Source organism: Barbus barbus (genome assembly GCF_936440315.1).
Source record: "Barbus barbus genome assembly, chromosome: 41".
Lineage (NCBI taxonomy): Eukaryota > Metazoa > Chordata > Actinopteri > Cypriniformes > Cyprinidae > Barbus > Barbus barbus.
In genome coordinates, this window is record NC_136719.1 from 25227614 (window position 1) to 25244577 (window position 16964).

At 33.9% G+C, this 16964-nt stretch overlaps 1 protein-coding gene across 3 annotated transcripts in view; it reads left to right on the forward strand.

The window, feature by feature from the left end:
- Positions 1-1574: 1574 nt before the first annotated feature.
- LOC306860108 (cyclin-dependent kinase-like 5) overlaps positions 1575-16964 on the forward strand; it is a 68274-nt gene continuing 52884 nt past the window's right edge. Inside the window, exons 1-2 of one of the 3 annotated variants that reach the window (XM_079401644.1) lie at positions 1575-1684; positions 11884-12096. In XM_079401644.1, the coding sequence (XP_079257770.1) occupies positions 12033-12096 (64 nt within the window). In that variant the 5' untranslated portion in view covers positions 1575-1684; positions 11884-12032. The remainder of the gene's footprint in view (positions 1685-11883; positions 12097-16964) is intronic. The other 2 variants (XM_079401645.1, XM_079401643.1) reach the window with 2 other exon arrangements.

Sequence of the window (16964 nt, forward strand, 5' to 3'; positions counted from 1 at the left end):
CTAATCCATAATCCAAGTCCTTTTTTTTCCAAAACCAAGTGCAGATTGCATTTAAAAGAGCATCATATTCAAAAGGACTGAAATGAAAACAGAACAAAACTCTTAAAATCTAACATTACTTAAATTAGATATTTTATTTTATTTCTCTGTGTACACATCTGTCACTAGCAAAAATGTATTGTTTTTGCAAAAAGTTATTTTTTTCATAAAGTATTTTATCCATTCATCCATATTTCCATCCATGCATGGCATCTTAAATGATTGCTGTTCTTCATTTGTCCACTAGGTGGTGTGAGTGATTTGATTTGTTAACAGGTGAATATATTGAATTCATTAACTAATATATTCAGCGTTTTGTCAGTGTCATACAATTTAATTATATATATACAATATATTAATTTAACATTGATATAATCAGAAATGTTTCTTGAGCAGCAAATCAGTATATTAGAATGATTTCTGAAGGATGTAATGATGCTGAAAATTCAATTTTGCATCACAGGAGTACATTACATTTTCGCATATATTCACATAAAAAAACATTTATTTTAAATTGTAAAAATATTTCACAATATTACTATTTTTTTAATGTATTTGTGATCAAATAAATGCAGCCTTTTTTTACATAAAAATATTAAAAACTAAATAATTATTACCATCACACAAATGAATTATATTTTGAATATTTTATTTTATTTTAAATGAATTATATTTCCATAGAAAACAGTTATTTTAAATTGCAATAATATTTCACAGTATTACTGTTTTTACTGTATTTTTATTAAAATAAATGCAGCCTTAGTGAGACACTTTTTCTAAAAATATAATATATATATTTAAATAAATAAATTACTCCAAAACAAACTTTGCCACCACATAAATTATATTATAGAATAGTATATAGCCTATTAAAATATAAAACAATTATTTTAAACTGTAATAATATTTCATGATATTACAGCTTTTACTGTATTTTTGTTCAAATAAATGCAGTACTATATAAATGCAGCTTGTTATTTATGTTATTTTTAAATATATTTACACATATATTTAAATTTATAATTTCACTGAAATGTGAAAAGTAAATACTAAATAAATCATTATTTCACACTACATACATTATATTATATTATATTAGGTTACTAGATAAAGGTGTGTATGTATTGAGATAATAATAATAAAAAACTCACATAAATTATTATAACTTGATTTTATTAAGTTTTATTCATTTTTATTTTATTAATTTTATTATCAAGTTCTTTTTAATCATTTAGATTATTGAGAATCTTTGAGAGTTTAGAAGAATTTATCCAAATGCATTTCTTTGTTTAGCCAACATATTTTCAATATTTTTAATATTCAATCACAATTGAAATGTGAAAAGTAAATACTAAATCATTATTTCGCACTACATGTATTATATTATATTATTAATAAAAATGCATCATATTACAGTGTTTCTCTTCTGTGATGTTACTGTGTGCCACGCCCATATTGAGCTACCGCTCTTCTGATTGGTTTAGATCCCAGAAAGGGCGTGTCTGCTTTCAACGTCAATCACTGGAATCGGCTCCAATGACGCCAGTCTGATAACTGTTGCTGTAGTCGCGGTGCGTTGAGACACACATCGTTGCGTTTGTTTGGGGATGTGCGTGACTTCCCCGCGTCCAGATCAGCGGAACGCGTGAGTACACGGCTCGTTTTCTGATGCGTGCTTTGACCGCAGCGCTTTGACGCGCTGTTATACTGCGGTGCTGTGGTATTTGTGTGTTATGTGTAATTAGAGTGTGCCGTGTTTCTATGTGCGTGTGACTCCCACGCAGCGCGGATCCGCTTCACTGCGACGCCGAAGCACAGAAACACACGCAGACACCGAGATGCGTTCCTGTGCGTGACTGAGTCTGTCAGGGGTCGCTCATTTACTCAGATATGAACATAGAAGCAACACATCAGTCTACTGAGTTCTCTGTCTGCTGCCGTATTACTTATTCTTACACACATCAGGGATTGTTTCTGCAATTAATGCTGCTTAAAACACTCTCACAGGTTAATTGTATTTGTTTACTAACAGTGTCCAGTGAACATATATGACCCTGGAGCACAAAAGCATACAGGTATGTTTGTAGCAATAGCCAACAATACATAGTATGGGTCAAATATATATATATTTATTTATTTATTTTATGCCAAAAATCATTAGTATGTTCCATGAATATATTTAGTAAATTTCCTACTGTAAATATATCAAATGATTAATAAAATGCATTGCTAAGAACTTAATTTGGACAACTTTAAAGGCGATTTTCTCAATATTTTTTTTTTGCACCCTCAGATTCCAGATTTTCAAAGAGCCAAATATTGTCCTATCCTAACAAATTCAATAGAGAGCTTATTTATACAGATTATGCATAAATATCAATTTAAAATGGACCCTTATGACTGGTTTTGTGGTCTAGGGTCACTTATATGAATCGCATGTCATTTCCAGCGCATCTCAAATCATGGTTTGTGTAACATTGTGCAATGGAAATTACATTAAAAATGTTTTTTTGTAATTCTATCACGGCATCCTAATGTTATGGATACAGTTTTATGTCGGCAAAATGTGCCTAATTGAATGACAGAATTACAGCTTGTTTGGAAATTACAATAGAAATGTCAAGTTTTGGATGAGGATAAATTAAAATTTAGGCATGTGATTGGAAGAAGTTACAGTTTTGTTGTGATTGTCATGTCACAAAAAAAAATAAAAAATCCATAAAAGTGCTGAACAAAAAACAGCCTTTAATGTCTGTTGCTCAAATTTGATATAGACGTTATAGCCAAGTTTTCCGGTTTGTATTTCCACAGCGTTAAGGTAAAGTCATACAAATTTATGAATCGCTTTCTGGTCTACAACATCACTAGTTTCGCCTACTACTGTATAAATCACCATATAATTCACCAGTGATGCCATAGAGATGCAAAAACGGAGGTTCAAAGGCACAATTAGTTTCTCTGACACATGAGGTCTATAACAGTTACAGTTGTTTTGAAATCTGTCTAAATGGTGTAATTTTAACTTTAAAAGACTGTAAAGATGCTACGATAAAAACCGGTCAACATTAATTTACTTAATTGACTTCATGTGCTGTAAAACTATATCCAGATATTTCATGGAGTTTTGAAATACTGTTAAATGTACAGTTTTTGGGAATGAAGAAGAAGAATATGTACATGGACATTCCCAGAATTCCCTGTGCGACGCATTTTCATTTAAATAATTTAGTTTCTTCAGAGTTATGTTTCTTCTTGCATTTTTAAGTTTGTTTCTTTTTTGTTTTTAATTAGTTGTTACAAAACAGGTTTTTAATGCTTTGGTATATTAACGTTATATCAGTTGATATTTATTTATAGAACTGTAAATTTAAGTTAAAATTGTCAAATTTAAAATATTGCTACTGTATTTTTAAGGTAAGATTCTGGCAACCACAGCTGCCTTTTTTAAAGTAAAATGGCATTATTTATTTATTACATTGTAATGCTAGGTGGCCAGACTGGTGTTCAGCTTTGTGCAGTTTTTTTATTTTCCTTGTAGATGAAAAGCATTTCTCAGACAGTAAAGCTTGATGCTAGCAACACACAAATCTTGGGTTTCATTACAGGGAAGGCATTTTTCCCTGTATCTTTCATTTTTCCTTCTCATGCATGATAGTGATTTGAATAAACGTAGCTTCTAATGGGTGAACACCATTGCTGTTAAATGACTCTCATTCCTCTGAGTCTGAGTGGATGGGTGTTTTGCATCTGATGAAGTTATCTGAGGTTGGAATCAGATATTTTGAGCCTGCATCCCTCATGTTTTACATGTCCGTTCAGCTTTTGAGGTCATGACGACCTTGCATGCGCTCAGTCTGGGCTGTGCTTGTGTTGAAGTGGATGGAAGTCGTTGATTCTCTTCAGCTCTTGGTGAAGAATCCTCTGTTATTGTCTCTTACAGGGGCATTACACTGCAGGGTTTGCTTCAAAACAACCTCTTATTTGAATGAAGTTAAAGGTGAAGTGTGTCATTTTATTTGGATGTTAAAATACTTTCTTGTATGCCAGCTTAACGGAGTAGTTCACCCAAAAATAAAATTGACTGAAAATCTCCTCACCCTCAGACCTTCCAAGTTTTTCTTCTGTAGCTCACCAATGGATCCACTGCAGTGAATGGGTGCCGTCAGAATGAGAGTCCAAAAGCAGAGTGTCTGTAAGAAACAAATCCATCAAGACATTTTTAACTTCAAACCATTGATTCAAACCATCCATTATTACGGATTAGTCCATAAAAAAGCAGTGAAAAAGTGGTCTGGTCTGAATCAGGAGAGAAATCTGCACAGATCAAGCACCGTGAACAAGCCAAAACAGCTCTTAACAAATATGTGGCTGGATTTTGATGTTGAGAGACAACAAGAGATGGACTTTTTCACTGGAGGAAGCATTGTTATGGATTATGAACTCGTATTTTGCCCAGAAGCAATGGTTTGAAGCTAAAAACATCTTGATCTTGATGTTTCTTGCAAATACGCAGCTTTTCTCTTCACAAGATGTTAACTGATGGACTGGAGTGGTGTGGATTATTGTGATGTTTTTATCAGCTGTTTGGACTCTCATTCTGACGGCACCCATTCACTGCTGAGCATCCATTGGTGAGCTACATTTCTTCAAATCTGATGAAGAAACAAACTCATCTACATCTTGAATGGCCTGATTATGGCCTTGAATGTCTTGATCAATGGCATGAGTTTGGGGCAGGACTATCTGTTTGGCTAAACAATGGCAGACATGTGGAACGTTCACTAAACCTTTTTGAAACTCATTATTTCAGTTACTGAATTGATGCAGTTCAGTCTTAAAATGCAGTATTTTAGTGTAGTTAATAAGTAAAATGAACAGTTCTCTCAAGTCTGATCTGAGAAGACAAACATACTTTCACACAAATAAAGTGTCAGTTGGACAATGCATTGCCTTTCAGGAATGACAAAAATCTTTGAAAACAAGCAGAAATGCAAATGATTTCAGAAAGCCAGTCATTGTTTACTGTTCTGAAGGCGTTTATAGTCGTCTCTCTGTCGTTTTTCCCCTCGTACTCCTTCCGTGTCCTCATTCTGTGTGTCTGACTCTGGGGACTGAACCCAGAAACACACGGTGAGTTTAGACACGTGTCAGCAGGTGCCGTCCAGTCAGATGGGCTTTAAATCCGGAAGATTTGTTCGTTTCTAGCATTTGACTCTCTTCGTAAGCAGTAACAGTCAGCCGGATGTCCAAACGCCACACTCAAATCTCCTTTGAACCCCGTTTTTGATGTCCGCTCATAAACCTCTCGCCATTCTTATCCAAATCTGTGGCAGATTCATGGCAAAAACCTGCAAAGTGGCCTTATTTTCTTCAGCTGGAGCATTTGCTGGTCTGCTATTTCTGACATTTATAGGCTGACGGCTGTATTTTTAGCTCTTTTCATAGGCTCGATTGAATTAGTCTGAGTTCAGAGCTCATACACAGTAAAAATCAGGCTGCTTTGGCATTTTTATTGTTCATTTGTCTGAGACGGGATGACCTGCGTCGAGCTCTCAGCCGTGGCATTGACTCTCTCCCGAGAGCTTCATCAAGGGTCATGAAGACACAAATCAATTTCTTCGAACGAACTTTGGCTGTAAAAAAAATTTGTATAAAAAATTCAGTCCTTGAACTTATTGAATAAACTTTATTAAATGGATAATATTCATATTAGATGAAAAGCTTAACTTAATGTTTCTTTGGCAAAAAAAAAAATCAGAAATAAGCTGAAGCAATAGAACTACTTACTTGAAATAAAATAAAACTAAAGCTGAAGTAAAACTAAGACTGTAGTAAACATATCTTAAACCTAAAATGCTATATTTTCAAATGCCAAATTCCACAAACAGGTTCAAATATGCAACTTTGATCACATTCTGAATTAGAAAATCATAATGCAGCTAAATATAAATTATGAGAAAGAAAATGTATTTGATTTATAGTCTGATACTTTAATTTGTTTGTCACTTGACAGACGCAAAATGAATAAATCATTCATTTGACTGCATCTGGGAGACACACTATTTTGGTCATATGTGGTTTTTAATTTTAAATAATTTTTATAAATATCTGTTTATCAGTATTTGGCAGATATTTGACATTTCTGGCAATACAGTCAGGTCCGGAAGTATTCACAGTCTAAATTTGAGCCATTTGAGCCATTTTCGGGGGCTCAAATGTAATTGGACAAATAAATGTAATCATAAATAAAATGTTAATTTTTAATATTTTGTTGAGAATCCTTTGCAGGCAATGACTGCCTTAAGTCTGGAACTCATGGACATCAGCAGAGATTGGGTTTCTCCTTTGGGATGCATTGCCAGGCCTTTACTGCAGCTGACTTCAGTTGTTGTTTGTGGGTATTTCTGCCTTTAGTTTTGTCTTCAGCGAGTGAAATGCAGCTCAATCGGGTTGAGATCAAGAGATTGACTCGGCCATCGCAGAATATTCCACTTTTTTACCTTTACAAACTCCTGGGTTGCTTTTGCTGTGTGTTTTGGGTCATTGTCCACTTGTGCTATGAAGCGCCGCCCAATCAACTTTGCTTCATTTGTCTGAATCTGGGCAGAGAGTATATCTCTATACACTTCAGAATTGATCCGGCTGCTTCTGTCTTTTGTCTCATCATCACTAAACAGCAGTAACCCAGAGCCACTGGAAGCCATCACTCTGCTCCATGTTTCACAGATGATGCTGTGTGCTTTGATCATTGGCTGCTCCAAGCCTTCTCCTGACTTTTTTCCCTGTCATTCTGGTACAGGTTGATCTTAATTTCAGCTGTCCAAAGAATGCTTTTCCAGAAGTGCTCTGGCCTTGTTTGCTGCTTGTGGTGAAGCCTGTGTATTTGCTCTGGTGAAGTCTTCTCTTGATTGTAGACACGTCTGTCTCCTGGAGAGCATTCTTCTCTTGGCTGGATGTTGTGAGGGTTTTTCTTCACCATGGAGAGGATTCTCCGATCATCACCACTGTTGTCCTCTGTGGACGTCCAGGCCTTTTTATGTTGCTGAGCTCACTAGTGCGTTCTTTTTTTTTTTTTCTCAGAAATGTACCAAACTGTTGATTTGGCCGCTCCTAATGTTCCTGCTATCTCTCTGATGGATTAGTTTTGTTTTTGAAGCCTAACAATTGTCTGTTTCTCTTGTATGGAGAGATCCTTTGACTGGATGATGTGGTTCACAGCAACAGCTTCCAAATGCAAATGACACACTTAGAATCAACTCCAGACCTTTTACCTGCTTAATTAATGTAGAAATAACGAAGGAATAGCCCACATCTGTCCATGAAATGGCTTTTGAGTCAACTGTCCAATTACTTATGGTCCCTTGAAAAAGGGGTGAGGTTCATATTAAAGGGCTGTAATTCCTTAACCTTTCCTCTAATTGTGATAAGCATACCCTCAAATTAAAGCTCAGAGTCTGCACTTTAACCTCATATTCATTATATAACTGTAACTTGAATATATTTTGGTCCAAATATATATTGACCTGACTTTATATGTATGTTTATCAGAATTGTCAGATATTTAATATTTTGGCAATGTTTATTTATTTTAATCCATATTGGCAGATAATTCATATTTTGTGTGACATTTGTTTTTTACCTGTATTGGCATACTTTGGGCAGTATTTATTTATAATTTTATTCTCTATTGCCAGATATTTGATATTTTTTGGCAATATTTAGTTTAGTTTAGTATGTTAGCTGAATGTATGCATTTTTTGTGTATATGTGTAATTAATTAATACATTTGATTTATTTATTGGTGTTGGCAGACATTTCCTATTTTGGGCAACAATTATTTATTTGTTTATTTTTATATATTTTAAGTCCGTTTGGGCAGATATGAAAAAAATTGGGAAATTTGGATGTCATTCATTCATTCATTCAGTATTGCCAGATATTTTATATTTTGGGCAATATTAGTTTAACTATTTATTTTTAATCAATATTGGCAAATATTTGATATTTCAGGCTTATTACAAATTTAAAAATCATTATAATCCAGCTAAATATAAATAAAAATGAGTATTTCACCTCTTTCTAGTCCCTTCAGTCCTGATTTTTTTTTCACTGAACTAAAGTTTCACTGAACAAAGATGATATACTCTTCTCCAATATAGAAATGAGTCTTAAAAAAAAATTGTGCCAACTGATTTTTTCTCATGTCCACTACAATGGACGCCATGAACTGAAGAAAAATAAAAATCCTCCTATTTTAACCATACTAAGCGTTTGTGCACTACAGTTGAACTAGTGTTTAAGATTTAGAAAATAACACGTACTGTAAGAATGAAAAAAACATGTTTGATCCTTTTTGTATAATGTATAAATGTCTTTGTGTGTATGTGTACTTGCTGATTGTTTTGATGAATATATGATTGTGTGCATTATATCAAGGCATCAGTGAGTGTGTGTGTGTGTGTGTGTGTGTGTTGCTGTGTATTCACTGATCTCACATCCACTATCTCACTACAACCAATGAAAAGTTCATTGACAGGCTGTGGTCACTTTGAAGACATAAAAGAAATCATATTAATATTAATTTCATTAATTAACATTAGAATTTGTAGCTTTGTGTTTAGCTTCCACAAATTTCTCAACCTGTTTTACAACTAATTCATGAGGTTCCTGCTGATATCGTTGAAGACCTGATGTCCGTTGGACATTCAATTAAAAAAACATCCTGTGTCTTGCAACTCTGAAGATCTTCAAAATAACTTTGAATATTATCATTTGATAGTCTTAATTTTATAATAGGTGCAAGTTGATGAGGCTACCATTAACATAAATCTGCATATAAAAGGTCAAATGTGGTCTTCCTCCTCTTCTTGTCTAGTTGGTTAGTCGTGTCTCTCTTGTGTGACGCTTGTAGCGCAATCAGATTAATTTAGGAGTCATATCTTCATTGTGATTGGTTGATCAGGGACCAATCAGTGACCAGGCATTGCTCATATTATAAACACATAACATTTTATTGGTTTAAACAAAAAACGTGATGTCCATTTCAATGGACGCAGGGTCTGAAGGGGCTAGTCTGAGTCTTTCATTCTTTTGTCTCTTGACAGACACAAAATAAACGAACGGCTGATGAACGGCCCCTCACTATTCTGATCTTCATGTCATCGGTGTGTGTGTGTGTGTATGATCACTGATGTGACGTGTCTGTCAGAGTCCCAGGCCTTTGCCTTCATCGCTGGTTTGTTGCCGTTTTGGTCTGAAGTGATGACACGCAGTAACTGTATGCCAACGGAAACACACGCTCGCACGCAGACGAACATAAAGACATCCATCTGTTTGTGAGGAGTGCAGTGCTGACACCCAGAAACACCACATGGACGTCTGATTTAAACGAGATGCTCCAGGAAAAACACGTCATCTTTTTTGTCAATTTTTTTTATCACCAAATGTATTGGCAAAAATAATGATTGTGTTCTAACAGGTTGCCAGAATGGTTTATAGTCTGCCATTGTTTGGACAAACAGGTCACCCATGCAAAGTCTTTCTGAAGCAAATATGCTGGTTTTGCTAAGAGGCTTCAGTGTTAAACAGATGATGCCGTTTATAAACCGTAGAGATACACAATAAATTGACTCCATATCGCTTACTGAGGTTATATGTGGTTTTTGTTTATTAATTTATTAATTTAATAGTATTGGCAAATAAAGTATTTGTTATTTACAGCAATATTTATTCATTTATTAATTTTTTTTTTTATTTGTATTGGCTGATATTTGATATTTCTGGTAGTATTAGTTTATTATTTTTTTAATCGATATTGGCAAATATTTGATATTTCAGGTAATATTCATTCATTCATTCAATATTTCTTTTTTTTAAATCATTGGCAGATATTTTATATTTTGTTTCTTTATTTTCTCAGATATTTGGTATTTCTGGTAATATTTCATTCATTCATTCATTTATTCTATATTGCCAGATATCTGATGTTTCCTGTAATATTTAGTTTGTAATCATATTTGCAAATGTTTTTGAAAATATGTATTTATTAATTATTTTTTTTAATTGATATTGCCAAGTATTTGATATTCTTAGGTAATTTGTAATTGGTATTGGCAGATACTTGTTATTTATGGCAATATTTATTTATTTATCAGTATTGGCAGATATTTTATATTTTAATCGATATTGGCAAAATGTTAATATTTTGGGGAAGATTTATTTATTAATATTGGTTTTGGCAGATATTGCATATTTTGGGGTGATATTTATTAATTAATTTATTTAATCTGTACTGACAGATATTTCATATTTTGGACAATATTTTTCCCCTTTTTTTCTTTTTTAATTGATATTGTCAAACGTTTGATATTTCTGGCAATATTTAATTAATTAATTAATTTAATTTGTATCTGTAGATATATGATATTTCCAGCAATATATATTAATAAAATTTTTAATAAATTCTGCCAATTATTTTATATTTTTAGGTAATTTTAAATTGGTATTGCTGGATATTTGACATTTTCAATATGCCTATCGGCAAAATTTAAAAGGAAGATTTATAAATTTTTCATATTGCACAATATAATGTAGTTAAATGGACTTATTTTAGTTGTTAATGTGTTGTTATAGATTTGGATCCATATGCCGAGCGCTAGCATGCAGTCTAGTGAAGATGTGCTGATAATGTGGTGTATTTGTCTCGTCTCTGTCTGCTGGACACGTCGAGTCTCACCGGCTCTCTCCTTCAGTTCAGTGTGTCGCTCTTAAAGGCCGCTGAATATTCTTCTGTGGTGCACTATTTATAGCTGCATCCTAATTATCTGTGACCCACACACACTCAAACACAACACACTGCCGCTGTTGCTTCAGGATTCAGATCTTTGTTTCGTTTCGGAGAGCGTTTGGTGGAAGTGGTAAACAGCCACCTAGAAGACCCTAGCAACCACATAGCGACGCAATAGAAAGCATCTGGTCAAGTATTTAAGCAGCAGATACTGGTTTTCTGGCACCTCTTTGCTAAGAGTTAAAGAGATGTCTTTAATAAAGCATAACAGACCTACACAATATATTCTCTCCATATCGATTACTGGGTGATATGTAATGCTGTTCGTTCATTCATTTATTCATTCATCTAATAATTTTATCTGTACTGGCAGATTTTTCATATATCCAGCTTTATTTATTTATTTGTTTGTTAGTATTGGCAGATACTTGATATTCCTGGTCAAAAATCTGTCTGTCTGTCGTCAAATTATATAAAATATTTGGTATTTCCAGCTTTGTTTGTTTATTGGTATTGACAGATATTTGATATGTTGGCCAATACTTATTTATTGATATTGCCAGATATTGAATATTTCACTGGCAAATGAATTAATTTATTTTCCTTGGTATTGGCAGATTGATTGATCATTATTGGCATGTATTCGACATTTCCAGATTTATTTGTTTGTTTGCATTGTCAGATATTTAACATTTTCGTCAATAAATATTTATTTTATTTATTTATTTGTCATATATTGTATATTTCATGTATATTCTTCTGTAATATTTTATTGATGTATTTATTTAATAGGTATCGTCAAATATTTGATATTTCCAGCAATATATTTTTTCTTTATTTAATTACTTTCTAATTGATTTTGGCGCATATTTTGTAATATTTAGGGCAATATATAAATATATACATTACATGTTTATTTATTTATTGCATTGGCAGATATTTGGTGTTCTAGTAACCACATAGCGATGCACTAGACACTACTCAGAACACCTTAGCAACTGCATAGCAACGCCCTGGTATGTAAACATCTGTATGATGTGACTGGTGTGTTTCCTCAGGTGTGTGTGACGGACATCATCATGCTCAAAGGCTCTCGGTGATCCGCTCTTTCCCATGATTCCTCACCAGGCCGCCCCATGCCAGCCCGTAACCATGACGACCACTCGCCCCCGTGAGCCCCTCCGTCGCCCGACGGCCGTTTGACTGGATGAGGAACCCGGCCTCCAGTGATGTGATGCACAGGTTTGAGGTTCTTGGGATTGTGGGGGAAGGTGAGTCCTGGCAGACCACACCAGACTGAGAAACTAGGCTAAAATAAAGAAATGATGTGGAAAATACAGGATAAAAGAACACTTCATGCACTAAGTGCTCTGTTTTGTTCTGCTCTTTCTCCATCATTTGTCTCAAATGCTTTTTATGGCCTTGTTTCTTGAAGCACTTAATGGGGTCACAAATGAAAAATTTAATTTTCCTTGATCTTTGTTAATAAAAGTTTGATGTATCGTGAGAACTTGCTGTAACCTTCAGAACTCAGGGCAAAAAATAACTTTTACTGAGACTAAGCTGCAAAAACAATTTATTTTTTGCCTGGGTTTTTGATGTCAGACATTGCAAATGCATTAACACATGACTGTTTTGTTTGTAATGCTGTCTTTATGGGAGGTTTGTCTGAAATAGAGCACTGAAGATTACATTTTGAATTGATTCACACTTATTTTCTCTGAATCTGTGAATCAGTGTCATCTGATCACAGTCTCAGGAGCCTGATTTGGGTCATAATTTTATTCTGACAAAGTGTGCAGTGACTATATTTCACTTAATATCCTGGCATGGAAAAAAACGGTGTCAGTGTGTTTTTAAGTGGAAATGTGTGTATAGAGAGAGGAATATACAGTTCTGCTTGTCGATATTTATTTTACATTACGTACCTCAGTGAGTAGTTCTTACCGAAAAGCATTTGAATGACTCCTTTCATACATTTAATAAGGCTTTTTTTTATTGAACTCATATATTGTACTGGTCAGAAGTTTGGGGTCAGTAAGATTTTTTATTTTTATTATTGTTTTAATTGCTTTTTTCAGCTAATATAGATTAAATTGATCAAAAGTGACATGTTACAAAAGATTTCTGATTCAAATAAATGCTGTTCTTTTGAACTTACTATTCATCTGTAAATCCTGAAAAATAAAATGGATCAGTTTCCACAAAAATATTCAGCATCACATCCGTTTTCAACATTGATGATAATTTCTTGAGCAGCAAATCAGCATATTAACACTGAAGACTGGAGAAATAATAATTTGTTCACAGAAATACATTTTATTTTAACAGATATTCACATATAAATCAGCTTTTTGAAATTGTAATAATATTTCTGTTTTTGCTGTATTTTTAATCAAATAAATGCAGCTTTGGTGAGCAGAAGAACAAAAAAAAACAACAATAACAAAAACTTACTGACCTCAAACTTTTGACCGGTAGTGTATTTCTTTGTCACTGTTCTGCAATATTCAGTCAAGGTCTTTATATTTAACATGAACATTGCATTTAAAGATCTTGTGCATGACTTATGAATGTGCTGGATCTTCTGGCGATTCTATGTATTGTAGGAACGTGTGTGTTGAGGTGTGTGAAGTCGACCTGCAGCTTCTCTCTCTCTCTGTACATTTTGTATGAGGGTATGGTAAAAATCTTGGGGGATCAGGTTATTTTTACTCTTCCATCTATCTCTCACATTCTGATGCCCCACTAACACCGCGGTGAGTGTGTGTGTGTGTTGTGGAGGGCTGGTGGTGTGATCGTTGGGTAAGATGTGTGCTTTCTCACAATGAGTCTTAAGGGTGAATATCATGAAAACTGTAAAGTTGAGGTCATATTGAACCCCAAAATCTGAAATGACATTTTGCCTAAAGAAAATGAATGCCATTTGCAACGTTTTCTTGCCCTGTGACATTGTTTTTCATGACAGTGATGCTCATTAAGATGCTAATGGGGTTAATGCCACTGGAATAAGTCCAAAATATAATTCATTCTAAGATGGACTATATTTAGTAGCCCTATCCCCAACTTTTGGGAACATTTGTTAAATATCTGGACTCTGGGGTTGCAAAAATTATGTTGTTCATATTACACTATAAAGTAAATTACACTAAATTAGTTAGCTTCTAATCTTTTTTTATTTTTTATATTTTTTTAAATATTGTAAACAATACCCATTATTTGGAATAACAATATAAAAAAAATAATTAAAACATAAAATTATGCTTTTGTATGTGTTGTATGTGTATTTGTGAAACCATCAATAAATATATTGAGAGATGTGAGCACACAGCAGGGCAATTTGAAAAATATTTTTATTTTTGAATTTTAAATTGAAAACATGGGGCGCAGGGCAGTTTAATAAAAACCACAAGGTCTAGAGACAAGTTTTTGTAAAGTTTACTATCTTTTAACATGCATTTTTAAAACATGTCATGTGCAAGATGCTGCAAAAGACATGAGATGTGGGCACAGCATTCAAAGATATCTGTCTAGTGTGTACTTGCATAGAAAAACAATGGAAATGCAGTACAGTTGAATGCAAAAACGTCCCCTGCCTCTACCAATTTTATGTAATGTAATGCAAAACTATTGAATAAACTTTTAAATAAACTGTAAAGTAAAATTGTAAGTGGGTAGTTGATATTCAATCCTTTTTGGAAGTTTATTTGTCCTGAAATTTGGTTTTCTGAAAATCCGCCTTAAACAACATTTTGCTAATAATCTTACTAATTTTGCTGATTTATTAGGTCATATTAATGGGAATATTTGTAGAAATCTATCTTATCTTACAGATATTTGTTGCATTGCAATAATGCGTTTTTTGGGGTGTAAAAATAATGATATAATTTATGACAATCAGCCATCATAAAATAGGCAAAAACATGCTTTGGTTACTTTTAAGATTTTGTGCTATTTGGGCTGATCCCAAAGATACACTCGTTTATTTTATTGCACTTAATCTATTTGCATATGTATATTTCAATTACAATACATATCTTTAAAAGTTTTCTTCTCCACTTACAAATTTAGCAGTTTTATTCCTTTCTATATTCTGAAGGTTTTTACTGAGGGGTTTGTTCATATTTAATTCAGATGAATTTATACAACATTTTATTCCCAAAAACATGATAATTTTTTCTATATTATAATTTACTGTTATTTACTTTCTCCTAATTCCTAATTTTATTGGCGTTTTAGTGGAAACAGAATCTTCTTTCAGACTAGTGGAAAGAAAACACAAGTATTTTTTATTGCACTTTATTTGCACTTCTGTAGATTTCAGTTACAGTGTATATATATTTAATGAGTTTTATCTCCACTTCAGCAACACTTACAAACACCAAATTTAGCAGTTTTATTCCTCTCTATATTCTGAAGGTTTTTACTGAGGGGTTTGTTCATATATCATTCACACTGATTTATTCATAACAACATAATGAAAATGTTTTTTCTCTGGCTGTTGACAGTATATTCTGATTTATGGAGTGATAAAAAGAGAAATCCAAAATCCCTTCAGTAAAAATCTTTGTCTCAAATATGTCAAGAAAATTAAACAAAAACTTTGAACATGGCCTTATCCAGCATTCGTATTTATTTTCTGGAAATGTATGCAAATTAACACATTACTACACATTTCAGAAAACTTATAATGCAAAAAATGTTTGCAATTTCTAATGTAATCAATCAATTCTGGGGAATATGGTGATATCTAATAGTTACATTTTTAACCTTATTCGCCTGGGGTGTCTGAAATATAATTTCAAATTTTTTTCATACATTTTTTAATGAGATTCACCCATAAGGTCTTGTTGTCTTTGGTTATTAATGGTCATTAGTAGGGGATTCTTGTTGGTCTGTGACTCCAACTAATCCGTTTCAGACGGAAAGTAGCCCAAGGCCCGGGAGAGAGATGATAGTTATAAAGATCATTGTGTAATATAATCCAGATTAACACACAATAATGTACAAACCCGATTCCAAAAAAGTTGGGACACTGTACAAATTGTGAATAAAAACAGAATGCAATGATGTGGAAGTTTCAAATTTCAATATTTTATTCAGAATACAACATAGATGACATATCAAATGTTTAAACTGAGAAAATGTATAATTTTAAGGGAAAAATAAGTTTATTTTAAATTTCATGGCATCAACACATCTCAAAAAAGTTGGGACAAGGCCATGTTTACCACTGAGTGGCATCCCCTCTTCTTTTTATAACAGTCTGCAAACGTCTGGGGACTGAGGAGACAAGTTGCTCAAGTTTAGGAATAGGAATGTTGTCCCATTCTTGTCTAATACAGGCTTCTAGTTGCTCAACTGTCTTAGGTCTTCTTTGTCGCATCTTCCTCTTTATGATGCGCCAAATGTTTTCTATGGGTGAAAGATCTGGACTGCAGGCTGGCCATTTCAGTACCCAGATCCTCCTTCTACGCAGCCATGATGTTGTAATTGATGCAGTATGTGATCTGGCATTGTCATGTTGGAAAATGCAAGGTCTTCCCTGAAAGAGACAACGTCTGGATGGGAGCATATGTTGTTCTAGAACTTGGATATACCTTTCAGCATTGATGGTGCCTTTCCAGATGTGTAAGCTGCCCATGCCACACGCACTCATGCAACCCCATACCATCAGAGATGCAGGCTTCTGAACTGAGCGCTGATAACAACTTGGGTTGTCCTTGTCCTCTTTAGTCCGGATGACATGGCGTCCCAATTTTCCAAAAAGAACTTCAAATTTTGATTCGCCTGACCACAGAACAGTTTTCCACTTTGCCACAGTCCATTTTAAATGAGCCTTGGCCCAGAGAAAACGCCTGCGCTTCTGGATCATGTTTAGATATGGCTTCTTTTTTTACCTATAGAGTTTTAGCCGGCAACGGCGAATGGCACGGTGGATTGTGTTCACCGACAATGTTTTCTGGAAGTATTCCTGAGCCCATGTTGTGATTTCCATTACAGTAGCATTCCTGTATGTGATGCAGTGCCGTCTAAGGGCCCGAAGATCACGGGCATCCAGTATGGTTTTCCGGCCTTGACCCTTTACGCAGAGATTGTTCCAGATTCTCTGAATCTTTGGATGATATTATGCACTGTA